The following is an 18181-nucleotide window of genomic DNA, read 5'->3' on the forward strand; positions in this document are numbered from 1 at the left end:
AGTAAGGGTGCTCGCTTTTGGCAAAACAAAGCATCTGACAGTAGCGGAGTATTGGCTCAACACTGAACGGGACCCATTTGGGATTCATTCTCTGACAATTACCCAGACTGAATCACCAGCTTCCTTTTATAAAAAGATATTTATTGGCTTAGAAACAGAGGATATCCAGCTCTTCATGGGGAGGGATTTTATAACTATGTTCAAACATTCTCATAAACTCGGAGCCTGAGTATTGCTAACGGGGTGCCTGCACAGAGCGTTTCCTTTAATCGCATCAAATATGGAGGAGAATTGAAAAATCAGCCAAGAAACAACGAATGCCTCAAGGGGAGAGGAAAGGATGTTTGTTAATAACAGCGGAGTCCAAGAGCTCAATAAGAGTTTAGAATCTGTGCTCGAGACAATGTGCAGAAGCCAGATGGCCCCAGCCAGCCCCTGCCCAGAGCACCCTCCCCATAAGATGTCATGAACACCAGAAGTAGGAGGCCTCTTGCCTAAAATTAGCAGCTGGTCGGACACAGCTGGCTGGACACTGTGCTCAGGGGCGCTCTCCAGGGCTCACCCTCACTCGTGTTCCTTCCTCTGTGGGGACAACCTGCAGGAGATTAGGCTTTAATCCTTTGGTGTTTGCTGGGCAGGTTTATAAATTCTGTTACCAATGTGCCACCAGCTAGAAGAGAAATTCTAAGTTTCTACTTTTTTCCAAACTGAGGAAGGCCAGGTCCAAAATAGTATTAGAATTAAGAGCCGCCGTAGAGCTTCCAAGTGGAGGGAAACATCACTTAGCTGATAATGTTCAGAAATGACAGAGTTCATCCTCCAGCCACAGTCCCAGGATGAAGGTGAAGATCTATGCATCCCTGGCCTGCCTCCTCTTCATGGCCCCTTTGTCCTGTGTTTTTGTGGACCAGTCCCTCAGAACACTGTACTCCTCCCAGGGAGCGAGGTCTCTGCCTCTTAGCATCTAGTTCCCTTAGGCCTGAAGGGCCCTTCTTTCCCTGGCTGGGTGTGGGTGCACTCGGGGCCACTGGGCCCTGGGTTCCGCAGTCCCCGAAGGCCTCAAGTGAGAACTCTCGACTTGATCTCCAGGAGAGGCCATACATAAGCACTGCAGTGGTGTCAGTGTGGTAAAAGCATTTGTCAAAATGTGCATTTAAAATCTGTGGCAATTTTTTTAACAGCTCTATTGAGATATAATTTATATGCCACAGAGGTCACCTTCTTAAAGTATACAATTCAGTGGTTTTTGGAACATTTGCAAAGTTGTGTAATCATCATCACATTTAATTTTAGAACATTTTTGTCACCCCAGATAGAAACCTTGAACTCATTAAGAGTCACTTTATTTCTTCACCATGTTTTAGGCAACTAGTAATCCGCCTTCTGTTTGTATAAATTTGCCTATTCTGGACAAATTATTTAAATGGGATTGTACAATATATGATCTTTTGTGAGTGGTTTCTTTCACTTAAATTGTTTTTGAGGTTCATTCATGTTGCAGCATGTGTCAGTAATTCTTTCCTTTTATCATATGGCAGTCTTTGTATATTCATATAATAGAATAATGCATAGTAATTTAAAAAGGAGGAACTGCTGGTAGCTGCAACAGTGTGGATAAACACTGCAGACCTGGTAACTGACCTAAGGAGGTAGACACGAGTGTGCTGAATGATTCCATTTATTTGAAGTACAGGAACAGATAAAACTAATCAGTGGAGATGGAAATCAGAAAAGTGATTACCTTTGTATGAGGCTGGGGTGGTTAATGATTGAGAAGGCGTATCTAGGGTACTTCTCAGGACCCTGAAATATAATTTTATACCTTGATGTGGGTGGTGGTTACACAGATATTCATGTAAGTAAACATTCTTGAGCTGCACACTTACTATTAGTGAATGTTAAGTACTTTCTTGTAAGATATGTTTAAATTTTAAATTTTTTTATTAAAAGCTTCTTTTTAAAAAATATGAAATACCTGCAGAAAAGAGAAGAATTTCAAGTGTACTGCTAGATGAATTATCACAAAGTGAGCATATCTTGTAACTTCTACTCGGATCAAGAAATAAAGCACCCCTCCTGGACTGTCCTAATCACTGCCCACCTTCTCTCTCCAAACATCTAAGTCATAGTTTTGAGTGTTTTGTTTGTTTGTTTTTAGCTTTATGTGAATGGAATCACACAGCATTCCATTTTGTCAGGCTTCATTTAACATTATCTCTGAGGTTCATCCATGTGGCATGGAGAATTAATTTGCTCATTTTCATTTTTTATCATACCCCAAATTATTCATTCTAATGTTGATGGCTATTTGGGTTGGTTGCAGTATGGGGCATTTACAAAGTGTACTTTCAGGATATGTACATTTATTTATTTATTAATTTGCCTAGATATGAAATTGCTCTGTGATAGGGGAGACACCAACTTTATTGGCCAGATTTTGAAAACTTGTTTCAGCATTTCTTAATATAGTAGGAACATCAAAAAATGCAAGTAGCCCAAGCATCTCCTAATTTCTGAGAGGCTTTGGTGCATCCCAGCACAGCTGAGTCCTCCCCTGGTCCAGGGCTGGCCCACCTCCCATTGGTCCCACAGCATCCTGGCCTCCACCTTCCAGCACTTGCCTTACTGTATCTCATGGCCTGATTTACCTCCTTCACAGGACCGTGGGCTCCTTGAGGGCAGAGACAGTGTCTTGCTCATCATTAGCATCCCAGCCTCCAATGCCTGGAACATAGGAACTCTTGATAAATATTTCATTGAATAAGAGAGAATGTAAGATCCATCCAGCCATCAAATTCCCGGGTGAAGTTGAGAAATACATTAAATTTTGAAAACTCATCTATTCTTTATCTTTGCTTTCAGATATCAAATGGATCTACTATAAAAGTCTTTAAGAAGATAGCAAATTTTACTTCAGGTAACTGACGTGTTAACCTTTTGTTCTCACCCAGCTTTATAAAGTACCGCTTTTTGCTCTCTCAGATGTATTGTCACAAAGATGAGGTGGAGCTGTTGTCATGTGATTCTCTGAGAGCAAAGTCGTTTCTGTTTCTGGCCCTAAGAACATGAGCCCTGCAAAGAGGACAGGAAGCTGTAAACAGTGGGTGCCCAGGGCTGCCCGCCCCGCCCTGAGGAAGTTACTGTCAGTAACAGCCCTAAACTCAGGGCAGGATCTTAGCCGTTGTAACTATTCCATCTCTTAGGTAGGATGGGGCTAACAGAGGGGATCCTGCTGGCAAACTGAAGGAAGCTGCAGATTATCACACAGCCCTGCAAGCTCTGAACAAATAAGATAACTCACTTAGCCCAAATCTCCTAGTGATAGGCCAAGTACAGAGGGGTCTTTTGTGGGAAAGTTAACAAGCCAGTCTTTAAACTCTCTTCTACCTCCGTTAGCCTCGGGGCAGGAAAACACCGTGACAGTGCCTTGAGAAAATCCCTAAATCCATTCAAGGTTTGTCTCCAGAGAAATGATCCTTGAGCTAAGACAGTCAGTTCTCAGCTCTCAGAAAGGTTCTGGGCCTCACTGACAGGGCCTGTACGTGCGCGCGCGCGCACACACACACATACGCACACACGCACGCGCGCACCCCCCCCCCCCCCGGTCCCAACACCTGGTGAGTGCAAACGGGGGGCGTAGGGCTCCCTATTAAACAGGATAACTTAGTAGGTTGTTGGACACCCTTTGGGGGACCCCAGCATCCGTACATCAGGCTGTAGTGTGAGAGAAGCCATCTCACAGAGGGTGGCTGTCATTCTGGCCTCGGAGGACTGATATCCTTGTGCTGTAGTAAGTGGGAAAGCTGTGTGTTTTAAGCTTCAGAGACTGGCCTTTTGAGAACTTGTTATCTGGAGATCTTGTATTTGGATCTCTTTATGCGACCCCGAGGCAATCAATACCTCTGCTTCCTCCCTGCCCTGTCCAGCCGAGAGCCATCATTTTGATCATTCTCCTTCTACTGCTCTAAAACCCTTGCCCCTCTGTCCTTTCATCACCCCGTCAAAATCCCAGCCCTGGATGAACCTAACCACTAGCCTTCCCTGAACCTATAGCCAGGTAGTCGCGGCAGAAAGCCCCGCAGCACAGTTGGAGTCGTTATAAATTCATGCTGACTGACTCGACCAGGGCCCTCAGTGTAACCACCCTGCTTCTCCAGGCCTCACCCTGTGTTCCCCATAATCCCACCATGTCTCCTCAGAGCTCTGACCCCACAGCTCCCCATATCAGCAGATGACTTCACTCAGTTTTCCACAGAGAAAACAAATCAGAATTCCCTCAGCAGCCGGCACCAAAACTCCCACCCCCCCTGCACCTGCCCGGTCCCTCTTCCTCGCTCCTCCACAGGCCAGGGTTGCCCTTCCTCCCAAGGCCTCTCACCTGTGCTCTGGATCACGCCGTCCTTTCTGGCCTTCTGAGCATTTATACCACCTATCAGCTCTTCTCTCACCTGCATTTGGTGTTCCTCCACCTTCCATTTGCATGTCAAGATATCCTAGTCTCATCTTCAAAACAAAAAGCCAGTGCCTTCCTCCCTTCCCTGCACTTACCGCTCCTCCAACAGCTGTGTTTCTTCCCAGACTGTCCTTACTCTGTGCTGCTCTCCCACTTGCTCTGACCTCCACCTTGTTGCCCTTCTCTCTGATCCTAGAAGGGGTCGCATTCCTTCGCACCTCAGGGCCTTTGCACCCATTCCCCTCCCCCATTTGCCTGGCTCACCATCTATTCATTTCGGTTCAGCTCCAACATCCCTCTGAGACCCTCCCAGGCTAAGTTGTTCCCTTGTTACTTTCTCAGCATGTAATTCTTCTCTACAATCCTTACCACATGGATATTAATCAAACGTGTAATTAGTATGAATTTCACTGGCTAGGATATGAATTCCTTTAGGACAGGAGCTACGTCTGTCTTACTTTGCTGTTAGCCTGGTAGCCCCTGGCACACAGCAGGGGCTCCAGGTCTATTTGTTAAATGAGTGAGACCTGAACCTTTCCTTTCCCACCCTCAAGTGGTCATTCAGCCTCTGTTTTAACACTTCCAGCGATGGGGAACCTGCTTCCCACTCCAATCCCTGGCCCACCCAGTCTTTACACTGTTCTTAAGGGCTTAAGACACATTGTGGGGCTCGGGGGGAGGGGTGTAGCTATGAAGAGCTCAAGTAACCTCTTCTGTTTATAGCACAAACGGGGCATTTTATGAGAAGGCCAATTAGCCTGTAGTTGTTTTTTTTAACGGATTATTTTCTCTCCCTCTTTCTGTGGTGTTCAGATGTGGAATACTCAGAAGACCACTGCCATTTGGTGAGTTCAGGCTTTCTTGTGCTCCAGCTGCATCGGATGCCTTCCGTATCACAAACAGTCTCCTTGGGTAACGCTGCTACTTTGTCATCCCTTTAGATTTTACCAGATTCGGAAGCATTCCAAGATGTACAAGGAAAGAGACATCGAGGGAAGCACAAGTTCAAAGTAAAAGAAATGTATCTGACAAAGCTGCTGTCGACCAAGGTACACTTACTGTTCTGGGACCGCTTTTACGGCTACCTTGGGGGTGTATGATGTGTTTGACTTAATTTCCACTTAAGTGTGAAAATGTTACAAATCCCCTGTGCCTTCTAGCAAAGCAAAATGAAAGTTTAAATTGTAAACACTTCCTACCCCCTTCTTTTATAAACTGCAAAGATAAAGCACTTTACAAATTCCTACTGTAGCATCTGCAATCAGAGATTTAATATTGTTCTCAATCCCTTTACCCACCATTGCCCTATTGTTACTTTTCAGGTTCATAGCGTAATTATTCCTTTTTGTTTACTTGTTATTATAGATGAGCAATAAAACTCCCTCTTTGAATTGCAAATAAAGTGAAGGGGGGAGGGAGGCAGGAGGTCATTTTAGAGCTAAGAATTCTGTTCATATATAAAAGTGTCAGATGTGAAAGCCAGTGGAATACCAAATCAGGAGCAAATTTTACTTTATCTGGCTTTTAGTGGGATTAACAGAAGTCTGTGGTGATCCTTCCCCACCCCCCACCCCCAAAATGACAAGCAACATAAATGCTGTTATCTGTACCTGGCCCAGGTCTCCTGATGAGCATGCGTCTTCAGATTACAGCAGAGCATCTGCTTAGAGCGTGGTTGATTCGTTTAGTGTGTGGAGGGCAGCCAGAGCCTCTTGATTTTCTCATCTGTCCCACAGAGCTCTGCCTGTTTGGTTTTTGTAAAACGCTCAAATGCTTTGGAAAGTACACAGTAAAAGCCTATGATGTAAATATATGTAATAGGAAATATTCTGGGAACCAAGCACCATCCCTTGAGTTTTTCCAGGCTGAACATAACTAATAAAAGCCAAACATCCGTGGCTTCTTGGTTTATGTATACAGCCCTACAACTGACATTTCAACTGCTAGAGATGTCTGAGATAGCCTCCTATTGACTGAACAGTGTTATCAGCAAGAAGCTTATGACCAAATCTAAACCTGTGTGGATTTTCAGGACCTTTGTCTTATACTGTGAGTGTTGGCCTCATTTGACAATTTTACACACTTAGTCTTCGGCTTGTTTTTCTCCATTTTGTACATCATTATCTCTGGACTTGGATTTCGTTTTTCATGTTTTCAAAACCACTACCCTATTTTTTAATCTTCCAAGTCTGATGTTCTCTGTCTTTCAGGTGGCAATTCACTCTGTGCTTGAAAAACTCTTTAGAAGCATTTGGAGTTTACCCAACAGCAGAGCCCCGTTTGCTATAAAGTACTTTTTTGACTTTTTGGATGCCCAGGCTGAAAGCAAAAAGATCACAGACCCTGATGTCGTACATATTTGGAAAACAAACAGGTGGGAACAAAACGGTAGGGGGTTAGTGACTCTCCTCAAGAATCTGGGGACAGTCTAGAAGAAGGGCATAGATAGTTATGGAGGATTCATTTATCCCTCCATCAGAATTTTTTGGCTTGGTAAGCTATCATGTCAAAGCAGTTTCTGGCTTTATTACTATTTTTAAGCAATAAACAAAACCATTCCTGTGCTGAGAATTCTATTCTTTAGGACAAAATAAACAAACTCCATTATCTTTAATGCATAAAAAAGACTTTGTATGGAATGTTCAAACAAGTTTAGCTTGAATAGCAAAAGATGAGAAATTAACATTTTGTGGTTTTTAGCATACAATTTTCCATTAGAGAAGGCTCTTAAATTTGTCCCTCAGAGAATTAATCACTTTGCAGTTTCCAAGCTATCTTTCTACACTCTGATTCTGTATAGAAATGTCTGCTTTTATTTGATCAAATGCAGTACTCAGATACCATAAGAATTAGTCAAAGGGTTGGGTTTTTTTTTTAACTTTACCTTAAGCTGAGGCAAGGCATCCAAATTTATTCTAAATTTCTCCTTAGTAAAGAAACAGCTCATTACCTCTAACTGCAATACTTTGTGCATGAGCTGAGTAAGACTCAGAATTACAATGTAATAGAACTTCCCAGTGTAGGCGCAAGCCCTTCTCAGCATTAAGGTTAGCCAGACTGTTTTAAGTATGTACTAAAAGCTAAAGTTCCAGAGCTACTGAGAGGCCCAGAGCCCATATGATGGAGGTAATTAGCTAAGCCAGAGCTGAGAAGAAAGCAAATGGAAGGACTGACTCCCACATTCATATTCAGATATTTATTTGAGTGCTGTGTGCCAAGTATCGTTAGGTGCTGGAGATGCAGTAATAAACTAAACAGAAATCCATGTTCTCACAGAGCTTGGATTTTAATTGGTAAATGGTAGTGTATCAGAAGGTGATCAGTGCAGTGCAAGGAGGGGGGAAAAAGGATAGAAAGTGACAAGGACAGGGTGGTCAGGTCTTGAAAGAGTATAAACCAAAACAGTTTCAAGAAGATGGACAAAAGCAAAGAGTTCTGAGGCACAATCTGGCCTGGTATGCACACAGAATAGCGGAGAGGCTGGTGGAGCTGGAACGAGTAAGATGAAGAGTAGATCATGCAGGGGTTTTATCCAGAGAGGGATGGAGAGCCAGAGGGACAGCATCGGATTCTGTTAGGATTGCTGGTGGTTGCAATTAACTGTTGGGAGCTGGGGTCATAGTCCAGGTGAGAGATGATGGTGGCTTAGGCCAGGGGACGGCACCGAGGTGGGTGACAAGAGGTAGGTTCTGGAGAGCTGATGAGACGTCCTCACTGGTAACCATTATCTGGTATCACCTGGACCTGTGTGGAGAAAATTCTTGTCTTGTCAACAGCCACTTTCAGACTTCTCCTCCAGTTCCCCCTTCAGTTGCTCTGACAGTTTAACCCTTTCTCGTTCTGAGTGATGCTGCCATCTGTTGCTGGGTATATTTGGCAAAGCAGACTTGCATATTTCAGTAACAAGGACAAAAACACCCGTTTACAAACTGTGATAAACAGAGCATCTGCCTCATATGAATGGCAGTATTTGAAGAGATTCCTCTCTCTCGGAACAGCCTTCCTCTTCGCTTCTGGGTAAACATCCTGAAGAACCCTCAGTTTGTCTTTGACATTAAGAAGACGCCACACATAGATGGCTGCTTGTCAGTGATTGCCCAGGCATTCATGGATGCGTTTTCTCTCACGGAGCAGCAACTTGGGAAGGTAAGGCCCAGCTTTTAGTATCTCCTGTATGTACTCCTATGAGTCTGAAGCATTCTACCTTCCTTATAAATATTCAAATAATAAACCACAGCAGCTAAAAAGATGACGGTCCCTGAAAACCTGCTTTTCTTTAAAATCTTATTCCTATTTATATATATATATATATATTTTGAAGTATGCTCAGTTTAGAATGTTGTCAGTTTCTGGTGTACAGCACAATGCTTCAGTCATACATGAACCTACATATATTCTTTTTCATATTCTTTTCCACCATAAGTTACTACAGTATATTGAATATAGTTCCCTGTGCTATACAGTATAAACTTGTTTTTTAATCTACTTTATATGTATTAGTATCTGCAAATATGGAACTCCCAGTTTATCCCTTCCCACCCTGGTAAAGCCATACATTTGTTTTCTGAGTCTGTTTGTTTTGTAAATAAGTTTGTCATTTAAGATTCTACATGAGTGACATCATATGGTATTTTTCTCTCTCTTTCTGGCTTCACTTAGAATGACATTCCCCAGGTCTATTCATATTGCTACAAATGGCATTATGTTGTCATTTTTATGGCTGAGTAGTATTCCATCATATAAATATACCACAACTTCTTTCTCTAGTCATCTGTCATTGGACATTTAGGTTGGTTCCATGTCTTCGCTCTTGTAAATAGTGCTGTTGTGAACATTGGGATGCATGTATCTTTTTGAATTAAGGTTCCCCCCAGATAACATGTCCAGGAGTGGGAATGCTGGATCATGTGGTAAGTCTAATTTTTGGTAGTGTCTTTGGCTTTGGTCTTAGGGTGATGGTGGCTTCACAGAATGAGTTTGGGAGTGTTCCCTCCTCTTCAATCTTTTGGAAGAGTTTGAGGATTGGTATGAGCTCTTCTTTGCAGGGAGGCTTTTTATTGTTATTTCTAGTGATAGATCATTTGAACAGACCAATTTCCTCTTGATTCCATTTTGGTGGACTGTATGTTCCTAGAAACCTGTCCATTTCTTCTAAGTTGTCTAATTTGTTCCCATATAGTTCATAGTATTCTTTTATGATTTTTTGTATTTCTGTGGCATTAGTTGTAATCTCTCCATTTTCTTTGTGTCCTTTTCTTCTTGATGAGCCTGGCCAGAGGCTTGTCAATTTTGTTTACTCTCATAAAAACAGTTCTTGGTTTGATTTTTTTTTTTATATTTTTAAAAATCTCTATTATTTCTTTCCTTCTGCTGACTAGGTTTTGTTTGTTCTTCTAATTCTTTTAGGTGGTAGGTTAGGTTGTTTATTTGAGATTGTTGTTCTTTTTTGAGGAAGGCCTGTATTGCTATGAACATCCCTCTTAGGACTGTTTTTGCTGCATCTCATAGATTTTGTGTGGTTGTATTTTCATTGTCATTTGTCTCAAGGTATTTTTAAATTTCTTCTTTAAGCTCATTGCTGACCCAGTGTTTTTTTTAGTAGCGTGTTGCTTAGCCTCCATGCTGGTTTTTTTTTTTTTCTAATTTGTTTTTTTCTGTGGTTGATTTCTAGTTTCATGCTATTGTGGTCAGAGAAGATGCTTGAAATACTTTCTGTCCTCTTAAATTTGTTGAGGCTTCTTTTGTGCCTGAGTATGTGGTCTATCCTAGAGAGTGTTCCATAAGCACTTGAATGTATATTCTGGGGGTGTAATGTCTTAAAAATACCAACCTTTAACATCACTGGACAGGTCTTCCAGACAGAAAATAAGACAATGGAGATACTAAATGACACAACAGAACAAGTGAAAACCAAAATAGATTATCCCCACCCTATGGTAGAACTCTGCCTGTGAAAACCTTTAGCACAAAGTATAAATTGTTTCCTAGGAAAACATTCTACACACACTAATGAACTATGAAATTACTGAAATTTGCCTCAAGTAATTCCATCTGAATATACCTAAGAGTCTATTTGAATCTAACAAATTTCTTATGGGGAAGAAAATCTTGCCTGAGATTTCTTACGTGTTCTGTTTGTCAGTTTAATCAAAACATCACTATTGTTTTTCCTATGGTTTTCTTTGCTGAGCAAAAGCCCTAAAAAGCAAAGAAAGATGATAATATAGAGGAAACTTTGAGTTTTATTCACATACTCTGAAATATATTAAAGTGAGCAGTATCTGTACCTAATGGATTTAGAAAACCTTTCCCCACTAGGCAGTGGTGGAAGGATGTTCAGGGTGCCTGGAATGAAGTGTGATAGACGTTTCACAGGTACCTCAGGCTCCTAGTCTAAATCCAAATTTACTACCACCCCCATTTTTGCAAAACAAACCTGTTTTTTACTTTTATCTTCCGAGCATCACCTATTCTCTCAAGGGAGATTCCTCTGTGTTCATCTCCTCCAAACTCTGTCCCCCACTGGTTTGTCCCCCACTGGTTACTACTCATGTCTGTCCCTTTTTTTCTCATTCCCCTACCCTCTCCCTTCTCCACTGGGATGACTGCCTCCTAACTGGTGCCCTGGCCCCTGCTGTCCTCCCCTCTTTCACTGTATCTCAGGTTATCTTTCTAAAACATAAATCTGATTTGTTGGGCTCCTGCTTAAACACTGTAAATACGCCCAGCACCTACCAGATAAAATCTTCCCAGTGCCACATGGCCTTTCCTGACTGAGCTCCAGTTCTGTTTTCTGACACAGTCCATATACCTTCTATGCTTTGCCTTTTAGTTTCCCGAGATTTACCCTGGGCTTGTTTCCCCACCCCCTTTCCTGTCTCATAACCCCTCTGTCCAATAAAACCCTATTCATTCATTCAACACACACCCTTTCCTAATGTATACCAGAAACTATAGGAGACTCAGCAGTTAATGTTCCCCTGATGTATATCCCACAGTTTCTCTGACCAGTAATGTTCTTTCTACCACGCATTATGCTGAAAGATGCTTAAATGGTTATTTATTCATAGTAAAAAAAAATGGCTGTTTTATTGATTACTATGTTCTTGGCATATTTCAGCTACCCCTCTCATGAACCACATAAAGTAGTTATTACTCTCATTTTCTAGATGAGGAAATTGGATGTTCTGAGAGGTTATAGGTCTTGGTTAAGATAATATGTCTAACTATTCTTTGCTCTACACCCTGCTACTAATGACTGGTATCTTAATAAGCACTGTGTAAGTCTGTCTTCTCTGCTAGATTGTAAGCTTCTTAAGGGCAGGTACTGGTTGGTCTTCTTCATTCAGTGCCTGGCTAAATGAATCTTTATTGAATGAATGATGGCATGATTTGTGGGTTCTGCTTAAACTTGATGTGAAAAATTATCTCAGTCTAGGCATCCTTCAAAATAATTCATCAGGCCATTGATAGGCGAGTTAATGGCAGGGCCAACATCCCCAGTACATTTGTAAATGTATCAATGGCTTGAATAACCTATCTTCCTAGAGTAGTGATACAATGAAAATTCATACTTTAAATTTTTCTTGTCTTGCCTTAAACAAAATTCTTTCCTGGCTGTTGGGACCTCCTCCCTCCCCTCTAGTGTACACTGTGCATCTGCATCATGCATTAACCAGTGGCAGGAAAACCTGCTGAACCATCAAGGTCAGTTTTTCTCCTGGCACAAGCCCTGTAACTCCTGAGAAGACAACATTCCTTTCTCAATTCTGTAAGGCTTCCCGATGACCCATTGCTCACCTTATACATACAGACGTCTTTGGTGAGCTTTAGGTACAATGCCAATGTATTGTTTCCCTTAAAGACAGCAACTGGTGCAGAACAGAGTGGTCAGACAGCCTAGAGAGATGCTGGGCTGCACCCAGTGGAAGTTCTTAGCTTAAGTACTTAAGACTTTATTAATGTTACTAGCTATATTACTTGTAGTCTGCCTGTTTTACAGGATTACTGTTTCTTGACTGAGCCTCCAATAAAAATGATGATGACTAAGTGACTTGAAAGACCAAGTATCAATGATTGTAACAGTTTAATTCTAGATATGGGAAGAAGCATCAGGAGGGAACCATTTCCTGGACCATAACAGACTAGAAGGACAGACAATCCAGGGGCTTTTGGCTACTGTTAACAGGCCCTACCTCGGCCAGCACTGGTACATTGAGTGGCCTGTCAAGGAAATTCTCACCTGATGTGGGAATGAGCATTCCCAACCTTGGTCAACCTTTGGTCAAAATTACTACCAAAACGGGGGGCGAGGGTGGACAGTAAAATAATGTCACCCACCATCCGGTTCTGTAAGAGTAAAGTCATCAGCCACTGCATTTGCTGACCTGCAGTACACCCTGAAAGGAAGCAGGGGCAAAGATCAGGATGAGGCATTTTGTGCTCTGGCAGAACTGGCCCTCAGATAATTGGGTATTTTCAAGAGAAAATTTTATGAACTAAGTTTGTTGCTTCTTCTCATACTTAGAAATGCACTAAAACCATTAATTAAGGTATTTGTTCCCCAGAAAAAGCAGTAACCTTCTACTAAGATGTGCATTTGATTTCATGTACCCCTTTCCCCCGAATCACATATATACTGACCTCTCCCCTTATCTCTTCGGAACAAATCCTCAGAGCTTTTCCAAGAGGCTATTTCCTGGGCTGTAATCCTCAGGTTGGCTTGAATAAATTTTTCCATTTCTTTCACTACTGATCAATTACTCCTTTGACAGAATTTTAATTTTGTGAAAAATAACTTTTAAAAATATATCTTATTTTTTAATATCACTGTTATAATTACATGAAAACATTTAAGCTGCCAGGAAACTTTTGCAAAATGAGGCATCAGAGCCACCAATACTAATAACCATGCGCCTCCTCAAGGACCCTGGAAGAGCTTTATAATCTAGTAAAATAAAAGGAACAAGTAGAAAAATCTGCCACTGCCAATTACTTACCATGTTCATGGTTACATAAAGGGCTCAATCAGACCTACAATCAAGTCTTTTATAAATGCCAGAATTCACTGGTGGGTGAGGATGAGAGCGAATGTTTTAATTCAGGCTTTTTACAACTATTAGTAATGAACTATGACTGAAATAAGTTCCATTGTTACCGTAACTCAAAATCATGCAAAAATAATAATTTTAGTTCTTTTATGAGGGGAAGGCAGAATATATTAGCATTTAATCTGCCTGAAAATAACAGTGACTCACCAGAAGTGTCTGGATAGCAGTCAGTCATTCAGTTAACATTTATGAAGGCCTACTGCGTGAAGAAGCCTTGTTACGAGGAGGGTAATAATAGTGATGGCCAGCTACATTGGTACTGTTATAAATTCTCCATGTTTTTTAAAAAGCTCTTGGTGGTGGTTGCTTTTTTTCAGGAAGCACCAACTAATAAACTTCTCTATGCCAAGGATATCCCAACCTACAAAGAGGAAGTAAAATCTTACTACAAAGCAATCAAAGACTTGCCTCCATTGTCATCTTCAGAGATGGAAGAATTCTTAACTCAGGAATCTAAGGTACTGTTAGAAAGTAGATAGTATTTGAAAACAACAACCACCTTTTCAGAATCTCTCAATAAGGCTTTTCTTTCTTTAAGAAACATGAAAATGAATTTAATGAAGAAGTGGCCTTGACAGAAATCTACAAATACATCGTAAAATATTTTGATGAGGTAAGATTTTAAATAACATTTTTAGAAATTAATCTGAGTCAGTCATCAGAATTTGGTTATAAAGGATTCTGTAGGTCTCAGGACAGCTCTGGCATCCCAAATGGCCAGAAAGGGAAGCCTGTCTGAGATAGGGGACCCTGGCACTAAGCCAGACCCTGCACGTGGCTGCCCCTGATAGTTTTATCATGCTGCCCACCTTCGGACCAGCCATTTACATCTGAGTTCATGGGGTCTACAGCCACATTGACACAGTTAACTTTGATGAGTAAGTAGTGGTCCTACTAAAAGGGGCCAGCTTATGCTTAATTGTTATCTGCTAAAATGAAAGCTAAGCTTGTTAAATCGCCTAGATTCTGTATTCAATAGTTAAAGTATGACCTATTTCTAACTTAAGCAACTATTTCAATAAACCATTCTCCTTTATGATTAATTCTCCTTAATCTGGGTTTTTTTCTTTGGGAATTCACACAGACACAGTCATCAGATGCTCTGTTTCCAAATATATGTTAATTCCCCCTTCCCTGATTCCCCCCACTCAGTCATGCTGGGACAGGCTATCCATGTCAATGGTGAGAATAGCTCACCAATTCCATTTGCTACTTGAAGATCAAGTGAAGCGCTAAGGTAGGGTAGAGGCAATGAGTTCCTTAAACATGATAAGCATCCCTCTTTCAGGGGTCAGGGGTTAGAAGGGAAGCACTGGGGAGGGGAGGGGAGAGGAGGGACTACACTGCCCAGAAGGGGAGGGGCGGGGCGGGAAATACTTACCTTTGACCAGGATGCCCCTGCTTGCTGCATTTAAGAAGAAATAACTTGCCTGCATGTTGGCTGCTCAGGAATGCTTGCTGTGCTTGGAATGGCTGTGACATAATGCATAAAACAGGGCCTTGGAAGTCTGGCCCCGTATTTGTAAGCAGATAGTTGGTATTTCTTGTGAGCTTCTATTTTAAGCCAAAGTGTTGTTGATCCTGTGATAATGACTTAGCAAAACAACTTGCAAAGTGAGTACGTAAATGATCGAAGAAAATGTTGGCATCTGTTTCATACAGATTTTACCACTCACAGCATCAGGAATGCAAAAAACCAGAATTGTAATGCTAAAACCTCAATATCTAAAATAACTGTTCTAATTGTCAACAGATTCTAAATAAACTAGAAAGAGAACGAGGGCTGGAAGAAGCTCAGAAACAACTCTTGCATGTAAAAGTCTTGTTTGATGAAAAGAAGAAATGCAAGTGGATGTAAGCACTCTGGGGCCTGGCTTAATCTGGCAAAGTTCTTCAGACGACTTGGGAGCAAAATGGCTGCTTGAGCTACTCTGTGTCATTAATTTAAGTTTGCACATAGGTTCCACTTTAAGCACTGTCTTTTTTAAGAGACCAAGGCACATGCACAGCTTTTAGAAAGCGTAACCACCATTGTGCCTGTGTGTGTGCTGTGGGAACCCTTCTGTAAATAAGAGTTCAAGAGTGGTTGTTGCAAACAGCCTCGTTTACAGAGAATACAGGGCCAGTAAGCAAGGGTCAGTATTGTAACCAGTCTCCAGTTAAGCACAATGATGTAAATGGTTTTGTTAGAAAACTACAGCTGTGTAGCACTTGTGACTACACTGCACCTCTGCAGACAAGGGACATTGCTAATAGAGCAAAACAAAATGTGAAATGACATGAGTCATTTGGAAACAAGGTGGGGGCGTTAGGGCAACCTCGAGGATTTGCAGCATTGAAAGTTTCCCCAGTAGTTCTTGGAAAAGCTGACCGCAGAATTTGGTAGTGTGTACACTTAGCATTTGTGAGTGTGCGTGTGTGTGTTTTAAACCAAAAACTAACAGTGTTGCAACATTGTTGAAAGGGCTCGTGTTTTTCAGTGGTCACCAACTGTACTCCATCAAACTCACCTCCATCTCACTGAGGAGCTCTAAAGCAAGGGGCGGGGGGTAGGCTTCGCTACGTCCAACAGCAGTTTACCTAAACACTTCATCTTAAGGTATATCTTAAAGTATATTCCTTTTTTTTCATTTTAGTTTTTCCTACTAAATGTGTTTGATACTGGACATGTTTGCTATTGTAAAAAAAAAAAAATCACTAGTTTATTTCTGTCTATAATCTTCAATCAGAACTATGTGTGGAAGAGTCGCTCACTCCCCTGAGCCTACATTTCTACCCAGTATCTCCTTGCTTTAGATTTCCGGTGAACCCTGTGGATATAAATACTTGTGTGTGATTAAAAAAAGTGCATTTTACATTTCATGAAATTGTTGTTCACACTGGAGTATTATATATGAATATATATATTTGAGGCCCACGGCCTGAAAAATATTAGTATCCAACTTGGTATCTTAGTCTTACTATGTACTTTTTGAAAGTATTCCTCAGAAGGGAAAGAATTTAAAAATACCTGTTTAATTCATGCCTTTTTTTTTTAAAGAATTCCCTATCTAGTTATACTGTAGTCTTTTTATTGCTGATTTTTTTATTCCTGAATTTTTGCTGCTCATGACCAATTTTAATACCACTGTGTTTTCCTTCTATTAAAACCAGAAGTAATAAGTGTAATTGGCAACTCTCAAACTTTCCTTGTGGCTCTATTTCCCAGATTGAGGAAAGAAAATTTTTCAAGTAGCAAAACAAACCCTTGATCACACATTCCTTAAAATCATTTATCAACACTGTATGGGATATCAGGATTTAAATGTGAATTTGTCTTAAATAAATAGTCCTTTTTGCTCCTCATTATCTGGTAATGAGTGAGAAGTGACACCTCAACTACCTGATCAGACAAAATAAGCATTTACTGCCCTGAAAGGCACCTTCCAAATCCCACTGCTTTTGACCACTGTCTGTCCAATGGACACACCTCAAAAATACTACCAAATAGGTAACAAAGGTGAGAGGTCTGGTCCCCATCTAAGGCTGCTGTAGTCTTGATGTGAAGGCATTCATAAGAGAACAGCAGGAGAGTTGAGGGCCAAGGATAGGAGAGTTGCCCAAAGACTTCCCTTCTTTAGGGTACAGAAATGCTAAGAGAACTGAAAGGATTAGCTACAGCTTTATCCAAGTATTTAGTAAATGCTATGTGAAGGTGTCCCTGTCCAGGTCTCTGGCACCTGAGTCCTGTGTGGAGCCTTACCTCCTCTTCTAGGGACTGTGCTGCTGGGAACTTTGGGCAAGTCACTTACCTCTTTGTGCCTCAATTTCTGTATAATATTTCTAAGCTACCTCACTGAGGTGGTGTGAAGATTCACTAATGTATGTAGCGTGTTTGTCAATCCTCCAAAAGCACTATATCATGTTTCGGATCACATTAGCCAAACGCAGTAAATGGCCAAATTAGATGTGTGCTGAAGACAATCAGTCACTGGGTCTATATTAAACAGCAGCCAGAGAAACAAATGGCAAACAATTCTATTTTCAAGTTTCTTTGCATATTTTTTTGGTGCAAAACCATTTATAAACTTTTTTTTTCTAACACTAGTGTCTACAGCAGCATTTAAAAATTAATTCTGTTACTTTTTTCTGTATTAGGGATTTAAAGTATTTCTTACTGTATACCAGATTGAAGCAGTTCTTGGAGATGAATGTTTTAAATGTCTATATCCAAAAATAAACATTTTGATGTAAATGTGGACTGTTTTCGTCTTTTTCCTCCAAATTTTCTAGTTATAGATTTTTTTATTCTAAGTGGCTCCATGGAAATTATTTTTCAGAGGCAAGATGTCACTGTATATACTCTGTAAATTAGCAGCTATATATTATGTAACAAGTAAATCTACTTTCTTCTAAAGGAAGTTAAAGGTTGTGCAATTACATTCCTGGCCTCCATCAACTTGGACTTCTGAAAGTGAAGACTTCTGGATAAAGAACACTACTTACTCTGACAGACTTGAGCTTTGCCTTCTTGACGTGAAGTTATTCCAGCAGAATGCCTCTAAAAGATGTTACATAAAAAAGCAAATGATGGCATACTTAAGGACACACAGAAATAAAACATTTATAATAATTTGGT

The 18181-nt window shown here is 41.0% G+C and overlaps 1 protein-coding gene across 1 annotated transcript in view; it reads left to right on the forward strand.

The window, feature by feature from the left end:
* PLXNC1 (plexin C1) overlaps nucleotides 1-17797 on the forward strand; it is a 138490-nt gene extending 120693 nt beyond the window's left edge. Inside the window, exons 24-31 of the mRNA XM_010989952.3 lie at nucleotides 2863-2917; nucleotides 5267-5298; nucleotides 5395-5502; nucleotides 6664-6827; nucleotides 8452-8599; nucleotides 13881-14021; nucleotides 14102-14176; nucleotides 15317-17797. Of these exons, the coding sequence (XP_010988254.3) occupies nucleotides 2863-2917; nucleotides 5267-5298; nucleotides 5395-5502; nucleotides 6664-6827; nucleotides 8452-8599; nucleotides 13881-14021; nucleotides 14102-14176; nucleotides 15317-15421 (828 nt within the window). The 3' untranslated portion in view covers nucleotides 15422-17797. The remainder of the gene's footprint in view (nucleotides 1-2862; nucleotides 2918-5266; nucleotides 5299-5394; nucleotides 5503-6663; nucleotides 6828-8451; nucleotides 8600-13880; nucleotides 14022-14101; nucleotides 14177-15316) is intronic.
* The last annotated feature ends 384 nt before the right edge of the window (nucleotides 17798-18181 follow it).

The sequence above is a fragment of the Camelus dromedarius genome, chromosome 11 (assembly GCF_036321535.1).
Source record: "Camelus dromedarius isolate mCamDro1 chromosome 11, mCamDro1.pat, whole genome shotgun sequence".
NCBI classification, from domain to species: Eukaryota; Metazoa; Chordata; class Mammalia; order Artiodactyla; family Camelidae; genus Camelus; species Camelus dromedarius.